A 20,946-nucleotide genomic window follows, 5' to 3' on the forward strand; every position below is an offset into this window, starting at 1 on the left:
GTAATCTGCCTGCTAGACCCCTGCTATCCCCTAAAGGAAAGTAACCTAGCAATAGCCAACCTGCTTTTTTGCCTAGTACAACCTCTTGTTCCTGCATCTGCCTCTGAAAGTCTTTCATTTTGTACAGCTCTTCAGAGCTCTTCTCAATCTTCTAGAGTGGATGCTGCTTGATTCATGAATCACTGTATAAGATCTTGAAAGTTTACTGAGTTGAGGGGCACCTGGATGGCTCAGTTAAGCATTCAACTTCAGCTCAGGTCATGATCTCATAGTTCTCAGGTTCAAGCCCCACATTGGGCTCTGTGCTGTCAGTGTGGCGCCTACTTCAGATCCTCTGTCTCCCTCTCTCTCTGCCCCTCCCCTGCTCGCTTGCTCTCTCTCTCTCTCTCTCTCTCTCTCACACACACACACACACACTCTCTCTCTCTCTCTCTCTGTCTCCAAAATAAATAAACACTAAAACAAATAAAATTTACTGAGTTGAATTTTGTGGGTTTTTTTAAGTTTTTTAATGTTTATTTATTTTTGAGAGAGAGAGAGACAGAGTGTGAGCAGGGGAGGGACAGAGAGAGAGAAAGACAGAGTCCGAAGCAGGCTCCAGGCTCTGAGCTGTCAGCACAGCACAGAGCCTGATGCGGGGCTCGAACTCACAACCGCAAGATCATGACCTGAGTTGAAGTCGGTTGCTTAACTGACTGAATCACCCAGGCACCCCGAATTTTGTTTTGTAATAGGGAGAAGGAAGAATATTCCAGGTGAAGAAAAAGAATGCATAAAGGCACGATGACAGGAGAGAACGTGCATGTGCCAGAGCCTGAGAGCAGACCAGTGAGGTAGAGTGAAGAAGGTTTCAGAGGAGGGGATACATGTGAGAGATATGAAGCTCAAAAGACAGGACTCGGCAATAGCAGTTAGGAATACTTTCGTGGAATGAACAGACAACCTGACCAACAGTGGCTTGAACACATGAGAGTGTGTGTGTACATGTATGTGTGTGCACGTTTCCTCAGATAAGAAGTTTCCTGAGACAAGAAAAAGATAGTAAGAATTCCAGAAGTAAGGGGGATTTAAATAGGAGTTCAGTGACGCCAGGGCCAACATGCAGCTCTTTTTCCAGCTAAATCCAGCTCCATGCTTCATGATCAAATCCAAGGCAGGAAGAATTGGAAAAGGGGGCAAAATTCAAGACAACAGTCTCTTTTATCAGGAAAGGAAAACCTTTCTCAAACCACCCTCCTCCTCCAGCAGACCTAACTGTGTAATCAGGCCACTTTTAGCTGCCAGGGAAGCTGGAAGTTCAACTGTTTGGCTTTTCTATCCTCTTTAGAAAAAAATGGAAAAGGTAGAAGAGGATTGGGAATGCATGTTGAGTTAGTCAATTCACAGTGAGTTTGCAAGTACAGGGTGGGGGAGTGAACAACTGGATGGTTGATATCATTCTGATTAGATAATATTGCAACATAGTGAGTTCAGTTTTGGGAATATTGAGCTTGAAGGTATATGGTAAACTGAATCCCTGGAACCTGTGAATATTACTGCCTATGGCAAAAGGCACTCTGCAGAAATGATTAAATTAAATTTTGAGAAAGGGAGATTATTTTGTATTATCCAGGTGGGCCCTAGATGTAATCACATGTGTCCTCACAAGAGGGAAGCACAGGAAGATTTGAGCCCAGAAGAACACTAGATGTGACAATAGAAGGAAGAGGTTACAGATGTGAGGAAGGGGCCAAGGAATTCAGACAACTTCAAAAACTAAAAGAAAATAGATTCTCCCCTCAGAGCCTCCAGAAGGAATCAATGACACCTTAACTTTAAGGTGTCACAAGCCTGTCGAGATTGATTTTAGACTTCTGACCTCGAGAACTGTAAGAGAATAAATTTGTGCTGTTTTAAGCTTATGCTTTAAGTTTGTGGTAATTTGTTACAGCAAGAATAGGAAACTAATGCAAGTTGCCTTTAAAAGATCTAAGAGAGGTCAGTTAGGCAGTTGGATATAAGGGTCTGGAGGTGAAAGAAGAGGGCTAGGCATGAGGTCTACATCTGAGTGTCATATTCAAGTGTGTAGCATTTGAAGATGTAGGAGGGCATAAGCTCCTATGAGGAGAGTGACACTGTCACCTACATGCTGTGCATGTTTCAGCAAGATACTTAACTTCTCTGAAACATTATTTATTGAGCCTTTATTCTGTCCTGGCACCATACAGAGCTATTTACGTGCACTCATTCAATACTCTCAGCCATTTTATGAGGTAGACACCATTTTTATCTATTTACAGAACAGGAAACTGAGGTTTAGAGAGATTAGTCATGTGTCCAAGATCAGACAGTACATGATGTAGTAAGACTAACTCCATTCCTCATGCCTTGGCCCTTATAGCCCATGCACCAGCAGCACTGGCACGGCTAGGAGTCTGTTAGTCCTACTGAATCAGAATCTTCACAAGATTCCCAAGTTATTTATACTTTGTGTGACAAGCACTAGACTCTAGCCTGCGTCCAGAATGGGTTCCACTCTGGCAGGTGCCGCACCAAGAACCTAACTCCGAGTTCTAGAAGCACAGACGTTTTACACCTCTGCATCTTTGCTCACACCATTCTCTACCTGGAGCTGACACTTCTGTTCAGGTGCCTGCATTAGGCACCTCCAGGATTCTCAGGTGCTTTCGACTACAGCAACTCTCGGGTTACAATGCTGTCTCCTCCACTACGTCTCCGGTGCAAGAAGATACAGTCCTCTCTCGCCTAGGTGCCCCAACGCCGGGTTTTGCCAGGCAAAATGCAGGAAACGCCAGAGCAGACACCCAGCAACTATTTAAAGATAAGTATGAAGCAGCTAACGAAACTTAACTTGTCGCCAACTTAACTTGTCGCCGTAAGAAATCCGCGCAGACACTGTCACGCCCTGCCGAGCCCTGGAGTGAGACGGGGCGGTGAAGGGACAGTTAGCGGGAGGTTTAAATGTCACAGCACTAGAGTCCCACGGCCGGACTGGCTGAGCGCATGCGCGCAGCGGCCTAGGCGCCGCCTCAGACGGCCTTTCCCGCATGCGCGGGAGCCCGGATGTGGATCCAGTTGGTTGAAAGCGCCGGGCGCTACAGTAATGGCCGCTCTCGGAATTGCGATGGGTGGTGGCAATTGGTTTTCGGCTTTGGCGCTCGGGGTGACTCTCCTCAAATGCCTTCTCATCCCCACATAGTAAGGGACCCGCACCACGGTTGGTCAAAGCGGGAGAGAGAAGCGAGGATGCCCGTGGGTGGGAGGAGGGAAGGGAACTTGAACGCTCCTGTAGGCTCCGCTATGCTTTTGCTAAGCTTCCCGCTCCGCCGATTGATTGTTACTTGACCTGAGAACTAGATCATAGCCCTGGATGGCTAGGTTCAGGCTTGGCGCTGACTGAGTTAAATGTTTTTAAGCCTTGGGTCTTCATCCTTAATATGCAGATTAAGAACACTCAGCTCCACCATTCGTTCAGCTGTATTTAACAGTTGTCTGCTGGGCTAGGCACTAGAGATCCAGTGGTGAGAAAGACATTTCCGATTCTTGCCCTCGATAGATTAGTGGGGGCAGACAAAAACGAATGTTTCAGATTGTGATAGGATGTATAAAAGAAATTGACTACAGGTCAAGGCTTTACCCCTCTTTTAGGAGGTGATGTTTGAGTTAAAATTTGAAGGATGAAAGAGAATAAGCCATGTAAAAATCAGTTCAAGCATAGGAGAGAATAAGTGTAAATGCCCTGTGGTAGGAAAAAAAACTCAAGAGCATTCTGGGAACAGTAAGTGACCCTTGTTGCTGAAGAGCATGATGGGAGGAGGAGAATGGCACAGGATGAGGTGGACAGTGGCCAGATCACACAGGATTAGATTGCTATTTGAAAAATAGAGGGGCAAGGCTGAAAGCATGGAAACCAGTTAGGAAGTATCCACCAAGTAATATGTATACTGTGGGTACTCAATATTAGCTTCCACCATCTGTTCATCCTTCCTAACTCTTATCCCATCATTTATCCTTTCATTCCTTTTCTCCCTTCCTTCCAGGTCTCCCCACCTCTTCCCAGTTTAGGTTTTGGTTTACTGGTATCATTTGGTTCAAGTTCTTGGTGATATCCTGCTGGGTATGGAAGAACTGTATGGATAGAGTGTGCATTTATACTGATGTGTCTATGTAATTATATAAGCAATGAAATGTGTGTAGGTTTAGCAAAATGACTTACAGGGACTTAGAAAAAGGAGTTGGTCAGTTGAACTTTCTGTGCAACTGAAAATAAATAAGAAACATATCTCCATTTTAAAAGCAAATTGGAAAAAAAATCTTTCTAAAATGAAGAAATTCCTTTCAAATCGGAGTGAAAGGGAATTCTTTTTTTTTTTTTTTTAACTGTAGATCTGTGTATATAAAGTAATATTTCTTGCTTTAGTTACTTCAGGGTTGTTACTTTCAATACTGCTCTTAGTCCAGGATTAAGAGCATATATAGTTGTAGTTAATGTTCTGCTTCTCAACTGCAAAACCCTGGGATGTGAGAGGGAAGGACTACAGCATTACGGTATTACAGGATAAATGTAAATATAGTGAACAAACTGTTAACTGCTTTTTGTATACCATGTACTGGGCTAGGTACTACAGGGGAGGACAAAATGGATATGATCACTAATCCTATAAAGGGTATAGTTTAGTAGGATAACAGTTCCAGCAACAAATTAAAGTAAATATGTAATTACACAACTACACTTGTATTAAGTGTTATGAAGAAAATTAGCCAGCAATCCTGTAGGAAAGTACTGTATGATCAAATGTTTAATCATATAAATAGAATGTATTGTGTGCAAGTGTATCAAAATTCTTTTATTTCGTCATTCACTTCATTATGCTCTTGTTATGATGTGCTGAACAGGGAACATGGTTAGTGAAAGAAAGATAAACCTGGCTGTTACTACAAAATTAGTTTAACAATGTTTAAAGAACACAACTTTTTTATCTGTCTCATAATTTGGACCTCTTGTGTACATACTGCTAATAACATGAAGACCTTTCTCTGCACTATATGCAAATGGTAACTAAACAAAGCCACTTTGAATCCTTAAAGGTTCTTTCCAGGTTTATGACAGTAATTGTGTTTACATTTTATGGTGCCTAGTATTGACACAGTGTTGTATCTCTATATTAAACAGATGAATCCATTAAAAAAAAAAGTGTTATAAGGGGAAAGAATGGGATTTTATAAGGGGACTACTAGGGAGACTTACTTAGATTGGGTGTCAAGGAAAGTCTCAGGAATTGACATGTAATTGGAGGCCTGAAGACCACGCCCAGTACATGTCTTTTGATAAACATATGTAAATGTATTTCTGTTGACTACTGAATATACTTAGAAATTAAAATGCTAGATCAGTTTTGAATTGTGATTTTGAGGAATCCATAGGAAATTAAGGGGACATTGTCAGCAGGAATTTGGAGATACCTATCTCTAGAACTCAGGAAAGAGATAAAGCTTGTACTGTGGTTTGGAAGTCATCATTATACCGTTAATAATGGAAGCAATAAGAATGAATAAGATTGTCCAGAGTAGAATAAGTTGCATAAAAAGAGGACCAAGAACTGAACATAGGGGATCATCAGCGTTTACCTGATGAATATTGGAATGGAAAGCCATGAAAGTTGGCTAGGAAACTCAGGAGATAGCTGACACTGGAAAGGTTATATAAAACATTGGAAAGTGTTAATCGGGTTTTGCTGTGGAACTCGTTGACTTTGATGATGAGTGGTTAACTCCACAGGAATGTGTTGAGCCCATCTGTATATCAGGTGCTGTTCAAGACGTGGAAGGGAAATACTGCAGTAGACAAATGGGAAAAGAAAATTATTCTAAAGAGGGGAGAAAGGCACAGAATATGCCATCCCAAAATATGTCTCTTTGTCATAAGGATTATTTGGGGCTGATTATTTGGAGAAACTGCAGATGCAGGAGAAGCTCTGAAAACAGTAGAAGTTACCCTTTTAATAAGATTTGTAAGTTTTTCCTTTTTATAAGGAAAATTGATGTGAGAAAGGGGGCCTGTACCAGAAAGAGAGCTGTTACCAGAGATCACTTTTCCACCTGAGAGACTTATCTGCTGGCAGGGTGACCTTTGTGCACCAAACATCTTCTCACTTGAATTCCTTCTCCCCATTTGAAGCCCCAGGCTCCTATCCCTGTCCTTAGTTCAGGGTGGTATATGAGCCTTAATCATTTGGCCACCGTTTAAGCCTCATGTCTTTCTCATCTCTTTTCGGGCTCCCATATATACATATATTATTAAAATTGGCTTTTTTTTTTCTCCTGTTAAATTTGTCTTATGTCAGTTTAATTCTTAGACCAGCTACAGAACTTAGAAGGGTAGAAGAGAAAATGTTTCTTTCCCTGCAGGAGAGATTCTTGACTATATTTACACATAGTGAGGAATTAGGACACATGGGAAAGGCAGGGCAGGGGCCTTTTCTCACCTTCTCCATCTGATGAACTCCTACTCATCCTTGAAGTTCTAGCTGGTGTGTGAAGCATTTTCCAGATAATGAATATTGTTAGAATTCTTTGTGAACAAGAGTAAGTGACCTCTGAGCAATAGCCAGAGGACCTCCCTTAAGAAAGAGTATGGGATTTTGCCCAGCCCTTTAGATAACTCCAAGAACCTTTTCACTTACTTGTAGATCCCCAACTTTTCCAGAAGGAGGTCTGGCCTTCAGATAAGTGAGGTGTCTCAGGATTATGTAATGCCTGTTTGTGTTTTTAGAGGATCATGAACTGTGGCTGTATAGGAGTGTTAGTCCATTTAAAAGCATAATTTTAGAAATGTGAAATTGATAAATGTAACAAAATCTCATTTTACTCATCTGATTACTTTGAATAGCCATTCCACAGATTTTGAAGTACACCGAAACTGGCTTGCTATCACTCACAGTTTGCCAGTATCACAGTGGTATTATGAGGTAAGTTAAATTTTCACTTTTTTGGTGGATTGTCTTTTACAGTGATGTGTGAAATCATATAAGTCTTACTGATATCAGAAGTTTTCCATGTGATTATAGCTCTAATTAATCTTTATAAAAATTGTACTTTTTCCTCAGTTCTGTCCTCTGGCACTATTAGGGAGTCCCTGTACTTCAAAATGAGTTTCCCAAACAATAAATTAGAAAGTATAATATTCGCTGCACCCCTTTTGAAAGAATTTGGGACTGGGAAAGAGGAATAATTAGATTCCAGGCCTGGCTCTGTCACAGCATAGAAAATATATTTCATTTCTCTGAGCCTTAGTTTCTCATCTGGCACATAAAGATTAGGAATGAATTATTTCTAAGATCCTGCTAATCCCCACTATTTATGAAAAAAGAAATAATCAAATGTGATATATAGGTTTCTGATAATATACAAACCATTCTCTTCTATTATTTTTGAAAACTATGTATTTTTATTTCTGGTATGAATTACTAAGTTGCATATGATACTTCAGAAGTGTCTTGATCAAAAATAGCACTCTGCTGCAGGGAGGTTTTTTTAAGACAATCTGCAAAGTTTTCTCTTAATTCATTGTTGCTTTTGGGGTTTGTTTGTTTGTTTGTTTGTTTGTTGTCAGATTAGAATAGTCCTTTGTACCAAAAAAGCTTAAGAACAATTGACCTAAGGGACCGAGTTCTTCTCACATAATAACATTATAAGTATTTGATAGGAATGCTAAGGATCTTTAAGTAATTGCTTTAGTATAAGATAGTTCAGTTTGCATGTATACATATCCATTAGAAGACATTTTGTGTGGCCTAGCAGTCAAGAGTTTGGGGCTGTGATTCCAGACCACCTCTCCGTGACTTTCAGTTCTGCCAGCTAACACCCATGCTGAGTGACTGTGGGCAAACTGCTTGACCTCTCAAAGCCTCAACATCCCTAACTATTAAATGATAATAAGCATTAGAGTGAAATGAATATGATGCTTATAATCCTTAGCACAGTGCTTGGAACAGAAGTGCTCAGTAAACATTAAGAGTTATTAAGAATTAGCATTATTCATATCATGAGCCTTAGACTGTAAATAAGAAGGCAGCCCCCTGTCTTCTCTTTCTCTCTGACCATTCCTTCCTTGTCTCCTTTGTTAACTTTTCCTCATCTGTACACCCTTTAAACAGCTGGTACTCTAGGGTTCTCTTTGTGGTACAGAATTTCAATTCTCTAACTCTTTCTGGATGTTCTTTCATGTGTTCCTATAACCTTCACCATTGTCTGTTAACTTAGGATTCCTAGAACACTATTTAGGCCAAAGCTGTCTTCTTTATCAATTTATTTTAGATAAAAGAGTCTTATATAAAAGATACTCTTGTGGTACCTGGCTGGCTCAGTCAGTAGAGCATGCAGCTCTTGATTTCAGGGTTGTGAGTTCAAGCCCCACATTGGACATAGAGCTTACTAAAGGAAAAAAAGAGTATTCTTGTAATGGTATACTTCTTTGTTCTTCCTGCTCTGCTCAAAAATAACCACAAGAGCCAATAAGGAGCAAAACTCAGTTGTGGGCAAGGCTTGACTATATGAGACAAGAACCTCACAGTAGGGGATAAGGCTGGAGAGGCACATGAGGTCAGGTCTGGAAGGGTCTCTCTGACATGGTAAGGAGAGTGAACATGTGAGCAGTGGACTACCTAACTGTGACTTCAAACCTACCTTTCTGCTCTGGCTTCAGCTTAAATTGATTGGTCGACTGGTTGGGAAAGACACCAAAGAGACCCACAGTAAATACTTGTGGAATGAACACAGTTGTTTTGAATCTTCATATGAAGAAGTTGGATATTTCTTTTTTTTTCTTTAAAGTTTATTGGTTTATTTTGAGAGATAGAGAGCATGCGCATGCACACACGTGAGTGGGAGAGGGGCAGAGAGAAGGAAAGAGAATCCCAAGCAGGCTCCAGTGCCATCAGTGAAGAGCCCAACATGGGTCTCAAACTCTCAGACCCTAAGATCATGACCGGAGTTGAAATCAAGAGTCAGATGATTAACCAACTGAGCCACCCAGGTGCTGTGAGGTTAGATGTTTCTATATCTGAAGAAATAGCTCTTCTTGAGAGCAAGATAGAGTTGCTCATATTAAGCGGTGTGGTAAGCAGCCAAGGGCGTTGCACCTAAGACCAGATATCATGAAACCAGCACAGGCTGACAACTCCTAGAACTGATAACCAGCAGAACCAGAAGAAGCCTGCAAAGACCCAAGACTGATTAAGCTCCTTTAAAAAGGGAGGACTTTTGCAGCAAACTGTCAGACTCTCCAGACGTTGAATACAGTGAAAGGGTCAGTGGGTCTTTGCAGGCTTCTTCTGGTTCTGCTGGTTATCAGTTCTGGGAGTTGTCAGCATGTTCTGGTTTCATGATATATGGTCTTAGTTGCAACGCCCTTGGCTGCTTACCACACTACTTGACATGAGTCACTGCTTGACATGAGTGACTCCATCTTGCTCTCTACAGCTCTATTGTACTAGCTTACTGAGCTAATGGATTTGGAGTCAGAAGCCTCAGATTTTAGTTCCACTTCTGCCAAATATTAGTTAAGTGATGGAACTGTTTACTTGGGAGGAAATGATAGCTAATAGCCTAACTGGCTTCCCAAAAACTGTTGAGGTAAGAAAATGGCCCAGATGGAAATCCTTGAGGTCCAGAGAACCTTCTCAGCTAGATTTGGAAAGTCTTTGTGTGGGGAATAGGAGCAGCATGTAGAGAGCCTCTGAGTGGTATGGAATTGGGAATAGCAAAGAAACGACAGGGACATTTTATTTTGGAAAAATGGCCATCTCCCAGGCAGCACCTGTCCCTCCCAGTTTTTTTCAATGCTTTTCCTAGTCCCCATTTTATTTAAAGTAATAAATGTTCCAAATAAGGTAAAGTAGGACAAAACCTTTTACACTTCTGTAGAGTAAATGGCTATTTCAGGGTAGAGTGAACTCTGACATAGAAACTGTAGCTGGGAACTGCATATGTTAAAGTTTAAGTTGATGTTGACTTTCCTGGAATTATATGGAGCAGTGATTTCTAAATTTGTTTCTTAAATATCTATACCCTAGCAAGAAAACATTTAAAAAAATTTTTTTAAGTTTATTTATTTTGAGAGACCGAGCACATACAGGGAGGGGCAGAGGGAGAGGGAGAGAGAGAGAATCCCAAGTAGCTTCTGCACTATGCAGAGCCCGATGCAGGTCTCCAGCTCACAAACCGTGAGATCATGACCTGAGCTGAAATCAAGAGCTGGACGCTTAACCTACTGAGCCACCCAGATACCCCGCAAGAAAACATTTTGATCATTTACTACTCCATGTGAGTTTATTTATAAATTATAAAAGTACTGCCTTATTAACATACTATTAAAAGTAGACATTAAACAGGATGAAATTAAAAAATAGAATTTCTAACTTTTCTTTCTCCAATTTAATAGCTCATCTTGTTTACACTCCCCATTGGAAACTTGGGATTAGGGAAGGAACTTTTCATAGAGAATTTAGTGGGTGGGTTCATAGCCTGAGTGCTTAAGACATACAACCTCTGGGTTTGCCTCAGATCTGAGGCTTTCTACATGTTGGTACCTGCAGGGAGAGGAAACAAGCTACTTCTTATCTGGACCCAAAGTTGTCATTTAGCCTTACCATGAACAAAGAGCTAACAAGTAGTTTGTCAGAGTCTCTCTCACCTCATTTTATACCACAGAGCGACCCTAAATAGTAGTCCCTATGAGCACCCAGTTAGTACCCAGTGAACCTTCAGTGCAATTCCAGAAGGAGAGGAATTTCCCATTGAAAAGAGCAACAAATACAGAGTTGGGAGATTATTATTACCATCTGAGCTCTTAGAGGTGCAAGGTCTGAGTTTAGTTTTAGGGACATCCTATGGTGATAGCAATAATTTTTTAAATGATAAATAATATTTACGGACACTTTGTTTCTGGTTCAATACTATGTAAATAGTATTTGAAATGCATATGTAAAATTTAATGCAGTAATGAGGTAGGTGCATCCCTGTTGTTTGGGTGAGGAAATGGAGACCTAGAGTAATCTAACAAAACATAATATCCTGAAGTTATATATTTCATATACTCTCTATTTCATATGATCTGTATTTTCATTTACTCATTAGTGATTGCTTATTTATTTAACTGATGATTTTTTCATACTTAATATATCAGGCACTTACTAAAGGTTCAGAATACAGAAATGGCAAGGAGTGACTTTTGCTCTCTTAATCTCAGTATCTGATAACCTATAAGAACAAAAGATAAATAGCATTTGTGTTATCTTTTGTCATTCATAACTGTGTTTCATATGTATTATATCAATTAACCCTCACACTACCTCATTTTACGAATAGAGAAGTTGAGTCTCTGAGACAGAACTTGAACCCAAGCTAGTGAATCATTTGTTATACCGTAGCTCCCTTTTTATATTTACATGAGTAGCACCATGTCAGAACCAAGGTTATTATTGCAAGTTTCATTAATTTTCTTTGAAATATAGTTAATTCTATTTAAGGAAAATTGAAGACCATTATTAAATAACTTAGGAACCAGGTTTTGGTGGTCTGCTCAGTCTTACATAGAAATTACTCAATAATTTAATCATTTCTTTAAAGTTGTTTTGTTTTGTTTTTTAATCTCTGTACTCATTGTGGGACTTGAACTCACAATCCCAAAATCAAGAGTCGCACACTCTTCCAACTGAGCCAGCCAGGCACCCCTAGGTCATATTTTGAATGCAATTTTATTTCATGTGCTTTTTTAAAGACTAGAGAGTGAGGATTTTCAGTCTTTACACCAACTTTGTTTATTCAGTTATTTAGGATATGTTCTATTTTTTTATTTTTACAGGCAACTTCAGAATGGACCTTGGATTATCCGCCTTTTTTTGCGTGGTTTGAGTATGCCCTGTCACATGTTGCCAAATATTTTGATCAAGAGATGCTGAATCTCCATAATCTGAACTATTCCAGCTCGAGAACCTTACTTTTCCAGAGATTTTCTGTCATCTTTACAGATGCACTCTTTGTGTATGCTGTCCACGAGTAAGTCTGAGAATGTCATTTTGTGTGGAAGGTGTTGAGGACATAATACAATATTAAGTAGTATTAACTGGTTCCTCATTTGAGAGAAACAAAGCTCACGTGATAGCAAATTCTAGAATAGTTCTGAACTCTGTTACTGTGTTTTAAACTGTACAGTGAGTAATTACAGTAGGTAGGCTAGCTATATCTTGTGGAAGACAATGGGGAATGAGGTGGGATTACAAGGCAGAGGCAGAACAAGAGATTGTGAGTGTTCTGAGGAGTAGTCTCACGTAGAGTTCCATGACCATTTCTCCTGCTCAGAATGGCTCCATATGCTTTTCTTTCCTTTCTTGTAACCGGCCCCCAGAGGCTTCTGTGACCTACCCTATTCTTTAGGATACACACACATACATACAGCACACGCACTCATGTACACATACTCATTGTGCTGACCACCAATGGAGTGCCCATTCTAGTAAACTCAGGAAACCTTACTGAGTGCTTTTAGTTGTTGTTTCTGGACTCTTTCCTTCATGAAGACTCTTCACTAACTTAAAAAAAAATTTTTGTAACATTTATTCATTTTAGAGAAACAGAGCACAGGCAGGGGGGAGGGGCAGAGAGAGAGGAGACAGAATCTGAAGCAGACTCCAGGCTCTGAACTCTCAGTACATGAGCTATGAGATCATGACCTGAGCCGAAGTCTGACCCTTAACCGACTGAGCCACCAGGCGCCTTAGACTCTTCACTAATTTTAAGTTATGTTTATATTTTATATTTTTATACTTTGCATCTTTTACTTATAAATTAATTTTAGTTGACTAGACATATATACAATGTCTTGCACAGTGACTTGTAAGTAGTAAGTTCTCGGTTAATGTTGGTTCCTATTCTGTCCCAATACTTTATTAAGCCTGCTGGTATGATGTGACAGACCACCAGCTGTGTCCCTTCATGACCCTTGTCACAAATGGATCATCTCTATTTGTGAGGCCCTCTACACTGAACCCCTGCCCCATTTAGGCAAGAGTCCCTTGGCAATGTTTTAACCCCTGCTCATTCTCAAGGAGTAGTTCCCACTTGACACCTTAACATTCAGTCTGTTTATGACCTAGCAAGAGTTGGAAGGGAAGGTGAGTTGTGATGTACTCCTTTAAACTCAAAATGGTTGAATTGAAGTTCCTAGAGAAGGCATATGAGCAGAAGGAAGAGGGAATAGAATTCATTTCTACCTACAGTGTAGAAGGAGCAGTTAAATAAGATATAAATTGTTGAGATCTATGTCCCAGTTCCCAGAACCAGGCACAAAGTATAGACAGTAACTTACTTAATTTTCTCAATTACCCTGTAAGGTTACTGTCTCTGTTGAGGAAATAGGCTCCATGGAGGAAAAGCAGAACACCTTTTGCTAACCCCTCTTTAATTGCTTCTTTATTGTCTATTTCTTTTTTGGGGCTTAGATTTCTGTTTTTGCGATTTGCTGATACTCAAACGTATTTTTTAAAATCCTTTTTCTGGGATTATGCATTGTTGTCATAATTTTGGAAAACCGAAAACCACACATGTACACAAAGTCGAAGTGACCCATACTCCTCCACTTACAGCTATCACCATCACCATTTTGCTATATATTATTTCATTCTCTCTTCTATGTCTGAATATAATTTTTATAAAATAAAAATAGGATCATAATTTTTTTCACTTGCTATTGTCATTTAATAATAGATCTTGACCTTTAAATGATACACATTTTTAATAAATGTTTTTAAAATTATTTGGACAATCAGGAGCTATGAGTTCGTGGCTCTATTTTTTTTTTTAAGGGGATGTTAGGTCTGATATTTATTTTTATTTTTAATGTTCACTTTTGAGAGAGAGAAACAGAGCATGAGCGGGGGAGGGTCAGAGAGATAGGGAGACATAGAATCTGAAGCAGTCAACAAGCTCTGAGCTGTCAGCACATAGCCCAACATGGGGCTCAAACTCACGAACCGTGAGATCATGACCTGAGCCAAAGTTGGAGCTTAATCAACTGAGCCACTGAGGCACCCCGCTCTATTTTTTTTCAAATGTTTATTTATTTATTTTTGAGAGAGAGAGAGTAAGTAGGGGAGCGGCAGAGAGAGAGGGAGGGATTGAATCCCAAGCAGGCTCTGTGCTGTCAGGGCAGAGCCCAATGCAGGGCTCGAACCCACAAACCATGACTTGAGCCAAAATCAGGAGTCGGACGCTTACCCAACTGAGCCATCCAGGTGCTCCTCGTGGCTCTATTTTTAATTTGGCTGCTATGATATATAATTTAGAGTACCATATTATTCTGGTCTTCATTTTTTTATTATAGTTGATATACAATGTTACACTGTTATATTAGTTTCAGGTATGGTCTGCATTTTTTAGACTTCAGGACTAAATAGTGTGTGCCCTCTCAACTTTCAAAATCCTTCCCTTTGAGTTTATGGTGGTTGTTTGTTTATTTTTCATTTTACTAAATGAAGACTGTTTCAAATCAGCAGAGCTGAAAAAGAGACACGGAACTGACCCTGAGGTCTTTGTTTCTGCTGTCACCTTTTTAAGCAGTCAAGAACAGCATGGGCAGTTTATCAGGAATAGCTAATAAAATATGTCTAAGTGTATCAGAGTGTACTCTGTAGTGGTATGGTGATGTTCTAATGAAGATAAAAGCTCTTTCTGCTTCCTTCCTGGTGTTCCACTGTAGGTGCTGTAAATGCATTGATGGGAAAAAAGCAGGTAAAGAACTTACAGAGAAGCCAAAGTTTATTCTATCAGTGTTACTGCTGTGGAACTTCGGGTTGCTAATCGTGGACCGTATCCTTGACATTTTCTGCACTATTCCCTTACTTACTCTGATATATACTAAGTATGAGATTAATTATTTCTTCAGTGGTAATTCTGAAATGTGAGCTGCTTTTGGAAATGGGTGTGGGGTGGGTCCATGGGTTCCCAAAACTATGGTTTCTATGGGTTCTCCCAACTGTACCAGACACTGATTTTTATTTATTTATTTTTTTCACTTGGAAAGTAATTTTATTTATTTTTTTTTAATTTTTTTCAATATATGAAATTTATTGTCAGATTGGTTTCCATACAACACCCAGTGCTCATCCCAAAAGGTGCCCTCCTTAATACCCATCACCCACCCTCCCCTCCCTCCCACCCCCCATCAACCATCAGTTTATTCTCAGTTTTTAACAGTCTCTTATGCTTTGGCTCTCTCCCACTCTAACCTCTTTTTTTTTTTTTTCCTTCCCCTCCCCCATGGGTTTCTGTTAAGTTTCTCAGGATCCACATAAGAGTGAAACCATATGGTATCTGTCTTTCTCTGTATGGCTTATTTCACTTAGCATCACACTCTCCAGTTCCATCCACATTGCTACAAAAGGCCATATTTCATTCTTTCTCATTGCCACGTAGTATTCCATTGTGTATATAAACCACAATTTCTTTTTTTTTTTTTTTTTTTAATATATGAAATTTACTGTCAAATTGGTTTCCATACAACACCCAGTGCTCATCCCAAAAGGTGCCCTCCTCAATACCCATCACCCACCCTGCCCTCCCTCCCACCCCCCATCAACCCTCAGTTTGTTCTCAGTTTTTAACAGTCTCTTACGCTTTGGCTCACTCCCACTCTAACCTCTTTTTTTTTTTTTTTTTTTTTTTTCCTTCCCCTCCCCCATGGGTTTCTGTTACGTTTCTCAGGATCCACATAAGAGTGAAACCATATGGTATCTGTCTTTCTCTGTATGGCTTATTTCACTTAGCATCACACTCTCCAGTTCCATCCATGTTGCTACAAAAGGCCATATTTCATTTTTTCTCATTGCCACGTAGTATTCCATTGTGTATATAAACCACAATTTCTTTATCCATTCATCAGTTGATGGACATTTAGGCTCTTTCCATAATTTGGTTGTTGTTGAGAGTGCTGCTATAAACATTGGGGTACAAGTGCCCCTATGCATCAGTACTCCTGTATCCCTTGGGTAAATTCCTAGCAGCAGACACTGATTTTTAGAGCACTTTGTTTCTGAAAAGCTAGTGGTGATATTCAAGAACCAGTTAAACCATCAGTAAAGCAATATACTGGGATTTGTTAACTGTCTTTAGATTCATCAGATACATATATCTTACATAGTTTTAGAACACATTATTCTAAATACCTTGTCTAGGAAAGGGCCTGTCTCAGTGTTACATATGGGACCAGGCAGACTTTCATGCTCTTCTACCTACCACCTTAGATTACCACATATTAACAGGCAAAGTTCTTAAATCCAGAAGATACGAATGAAACTAAAATCTTAACGACAGGAGCCTAATATTTTACAGTTTTCATAAAGGTAGCCATGTGTGAGGAAAACACCCACACTTTGGTTCAAGTCTGACGTGGACTCAGCTCTTAGCTATGGCATTGCAGTAGCTTTAGGCCGTGTGTAGATTAATGGCTCTGAGCTCTGATGTCCTCACAAGTTCGTCGTGAGGCTTACTAAGATTGTGTATATATACTATAAACGAGGGGGTGCTGCATGCCAGTGGCCTTCAGTAGCTGTTAGGTCCCTTCCTTTCTCATTCCTAATTCAAAAAACAAAACCAGAAAACTCCCTGTCCTGTAGCTGCTGGGTCTTTAAGATAGAAAAAACATGGGAAAGTTTCCTGGTTTTCTTCTTAAACATAATTTTTTTTATCCCCTATATAATCCTTGGCACTATATACATTTATTTTATTTTATTTTTTATTTTTTAAAATTTACATCCAAATTAGGTAGCTTATAGTGCAACAATGATTTCAGGAGTAGATTCCTTAGTGCCCCTTACCCATTTAGCCCATCCCCCCTCCCACAACCCCTCCCGTAACCCTCAGTTTGTTCTCCATATTCATGAGTCTCTTCTGTTTTGTCCCCCTCCCTGTTTTTATATTATTTTGCTTCCCTTTCCTTATGTTTATCTGCTTTGTCTCTTAAAGTCCTCATATGAGTGAAGTCATACGATTTTTGTCTTTCTCTGACTAATTTCATTTAACATAATACCCTCCAGTTCTATCCACGTAGTTGCAAATAGCAAGATTTCATTCTTTTTGAAAAGAGTAACACTCCATTGTATATATATACCACGTCTTCTTTATGCATTCATCCATCGATGGACATTTGGGCTCTTTCCATACTTTGGCTATTGTTGATAGTGCTGCTATAAACATGGGGGTGCATGTGTCCCTTCAAAACAGCACACCTGTATCCTGTGGATAGATGCCTAGTAGTGCAATTGCTGGGTCGTAGGGTAATTCTATTTTTAGTTTTTTGAGGAACCTCCATACTGTTTTCCAGAGTGGCTGCACCAGCTTGCATTCCCAGGCACTATATACATTTTAATTAGAGTTTGTCTAAGGTTTGACTCTGTTTATAGAAAACACATTTATGAGAAGTTCAAACTGGAGGAATATTTTTGTCTTTAGTTTACCTATTAGGAAAGCATTTGCATTTTTATATTCAATCTGCTGGAACAATTCAACTTAAATTTGGTATCCTCTGTTGTCTTTCCTTAATCTAAGTCCAGATATTCATTTCCAGTACAATGGTTTTTTATTTGGATTAATGCTACTCTCCATTGCACGATTATTTCAGGTAAATACAAAATAGGCTGATTAGATTTTTGCCCTTAAGTCTGACTTTGAGCTTTGAAAGGCAACAATAAGTTGGTGATGGGTAGACTTATTTGATGAACTGTTTTGAATTGTCAAGCACTATAGATAATTTTATTGCATATTTCTCATAAATCCCATCTTCTCTTTTGACAATAATTTTCTTCCTTTTACGCATAGACTCTAGAAACTTGTTAGAGGGTGGCAGGCCTGAAATAAACTTGTGTTGCTGTATTTGGCTGGAATCATTTACCTAGGAATGAAGTCTCCAGTTTTTACAATATAATAACTGATGGTGAGGTTTCATCGTCAGAAGTATATAGCATAGTGTAATGGAAAGTATGGGATTTGGAATCAGAAGATTTGAGTTGAAATCCTGACTGACCCTAATGAACTGTATGACTCAGACAGGGCTCACACAAATGCATTGGCTTCTTTGGGTTAGGTACATTATATATAATATCTTATTGAGTAAACCTCACAACTATTCTATGAAATTATTGTCATTATTTTCCTCCTCTTTATAGAGGAAGAAATCAGAAGTTCATATTTTGGGGTCACCTCTCTGTATGCTGGATAAGAATCCTTAGCACTGGCATTTAGGAATTTATAGGGAATTTTGATTCACAGTCAGGTTTGGGAACCATTAACCGAAAGTAAGTCATTTAACCCCCTCAGCCACAGTTTTTGCATCCATAAAATGAAATGTACCTCTTATTACATTCTTATTTGTAAAATGGGGGCCCCCTACCTCACAGGGACTTTGGAAAGATCAAATTTGATAATCTGCTTTAAAATTCTTTGTCCACTATAAATGTCTGGATAAGTTTTTGTCTTTTAACCATAAAAAGCCTTGTAGCACTTAGAGCATAATTGGCATTCAGTGAATGATTGTTAAATAAAGTCTAGCTAGACCTTCTCTGAATCTTAAGTTGAAAAAGTGGTGATCAGAGATCTGGAAACAACCCATTATTTTTCTTTATCATTCCTCACTCATCTATTCTAGAGCACACCCTGATGAGACAGTGAGAGAAGGAACCTGGCCTTTCATGGCCCCTTTGGCAGCTTCCTTGCTGAACCACAGGAACATTATCTCATTTGATCCCCAAATTCCTGTGAGGTAGGTAGAATTCAGATTTATTTAGTTATAGTCAACTTGGGGATTTTTTGTTGTTGTTGTTTATTTGTTTTAAATCAGAATACCTTTAATTCTTGTAGGTAGTTTGTTAGGATCAAGTACTGTACCCGGTGTCTTCAGCCTGATAGTACTATATGTTACCTGATCTATAACACCAGATTTAGGTGGCTCTTTGGTAGCATAACATCATATGTATTCTTTCGTACTCTCATCCCCAGGTCCAGGGGATGAGGGTGATTGAATTCTCTGGGCTTCAGATCTTTAAGGAGCATTGGGGTGTGTTTTTATGATAATGTGTCCTGTACCTTAGCATCAAGCTTCGTATTAAATAAATATTTGTTGCAGTAATGAACTAGGCTCAGTATAAAAACTAACTAGAATCACTTGCCTGTTTTCTCCTTATATTGCATGTAGAATATTTGCCTGAAATTTAAAACCTTTTTATTATAGCAAATTTAAATCATATACAAAAGTAGAGACAATAAAAATAGCACAGTGATCTACACACAAACACACACAAGATTATTTTGAAACATATCCCAGATGATTTCATTCATTAAGCATGTCAGAACATAGATTTTAAAATATGTATTTTTTAAATTGTGTTGAAATACACATAAAATTAACTATCAACCATTTTTTTAGTGTACAGTCTAGTATTGTTTTAAGTATATTCACATTGTTATGCAACCAGTCTCCAGGGTTTTTTTATTTTTTAATAAACTTAATTTTTTAAAAATAGTCCTAGGTTTATAGAAAAGTTAACAAAGATAGTACAGAGAGTCCCTGTGCCCCTCACCCATTTTCCCCTCATGTCACCATCTTACATAAAACTATGACACTTTCATAGTCCATTCTTTCAACAAGACTAAAAAACACTATTGTACACCTAAAACCAGCATAACACTGTATGGTTAACTAACTGGACTTAAAATTAAAACTTAAAAAACAAAAAAAGACTAAAAAATCAACATTGGTGCTGCACTCAGATTTCACTAGTTTTTCCACTAATGTTATTTTTCTGTTCCAGGATCCAACCAGGATACTACATTACTACATTTAGTTTATCCTGAATTTTAAAGTGATATTTCCCTTTTAAATCTCCTAGAAAAGGCATATGGAAGGAGCATTTCTCTTTGCTGTTCTTCTACACTTCAAGCACATCTACCTCTATGTCGCCCCGGCTTATGGTGTATACCTGCTACGGTCTTACTGTTTCACTGCAAATAAACCAGGCAAGTTTTAGTGACAATAACAAAACCTTTATTTTCTTTTTCCTTGATTTGGTAGCTTGCTTCGTGAGAGGATTTTATGAGGCACAGCAGATGTCTCTCGTTTATTGATCCTATAAACCCTTGACCATTTTGACTTTTCTGTGCTCTTGTCACATCATGAAGGCTGGTGTGCTATCAGGGGATACTTCTGGTTTTAGCACATTGTATAAGTTATGGTTTTCCATGCTCCTGGTAACGGTAATGTTCCTTTTCTGTAGATGGATCCATCCGATGGAACAGTTTCAGCTTTGTCCGTGTTATTTCTCTAGGACTGATTGTTTTTTTAGTTTCTGCTCTTTCATTGGGTCCCTTCCTAGCCTTGGTAAGTCTTTTATTTTTTAAATTAAGTAATACATGTTTTTTGTTGTTGCTGCTGTTGTTTAGAAAAAAATAATAAAGAATGTATAAAAGAAGCAAATCTACTTTTTTCTGATTCTTCCCCAGTATGACTCCCCAAAGACAGAATGTGGTCTTTCAGACATTTTGGTTCACATTCAAATATGTATCTGTGTATTTACATGTTTAACTATATGTCTTTCACACACATAGACACACACACTTACACACAGAATTGATGATTATTGTTCGCAGATTTCCTTATTTGCTCATTTGCTTACTTGTGATAATTTATTTGTAACTCCAAAATCAATACTAATGGTGTTGCATAGTCATTCACTGACAACATTCAAAGTGCCTAGAATATTATAGATGTTCGATGAATATTTTTCGTTTTCCCCTTTTTCCCTCACCCTGGGGTCTCCTCCTTTGCAGCTCGTAAATTCTTCCCTTATTATAATTATCTCATAGCAGTACTGGACTGGTATTCAGCATATCTTGTCCCAC

At 38.9% G+C, this 20,946-nt stretch overlaps 1 protein-coding gene across 6 annotated transcripts in view; it reads left to right on the forward strand.

Annotated features, from left to right (window-relative positions):
* Positions 1 to 3,070: 3,070 nt before the first annotated feature.
* The window catches only part of ALG8 (ALG8 alpha-1,3-glucosyltransferase), a 40,379-nt gene continuing 22,503 nt past the window's right edge, over positions 3,071 to 20,946 (forward strand). For 5 of the 6 annotated variants that reach the window (XM_042958936.1, XM_042958933.1, XM_007078957.3 and 2 more), the window contains exons 1-7: positions 3,071 to 3,198; positions 6,890 to 6,968; positions 11,864 to 12,057; positions 14,756 to 14,865; positions 17,607 to 17,674; positions 19,938 to 20,064; positions 20,322 to 20,425. In XM_042958936.1, the coding sequence (XP_042814870.1) occupies positions 3,104 to 3,198; positions 6,890 to 6,968; positions 11,864 to 12,057; positions 14,756 to 14,865; positions 17,607 to 17,674; positions 19,938 to 20,064; positions 20,322 to 20,425 (777 nt within the window). In that variant the 5' untranslated portion in view covers positions 3,071 to 3,103. Of the gene's footprint in view, positions 3,199 to 6,889; positions 6,969 to 11,863; positions 12,058 to 14,721; positions 14,866 to 17,606; positions 17,675 to 19,937; positions 20,065 to 20,321; positions 20,426 to 20,946 lie in introns of those variants that run through there. The other variant, XM_042958937.1, reaches the window with a different exon arrangement.

The sequence above is a fragment of the Panthera tigris genome, chromosome D1, assembly GCF_018350195.1.
Source record: "Panthera tigris isolate Pti1 chromosome D1, P.tigris_Pti1_mat1.1, whole genome shotgun sequence".
Classification (NCBI taxonomy): Eukaryota; Metazoa; Chordata; class Mammalia; order Carnivora; family Felidae; genus Panthera; species Panthera tigris.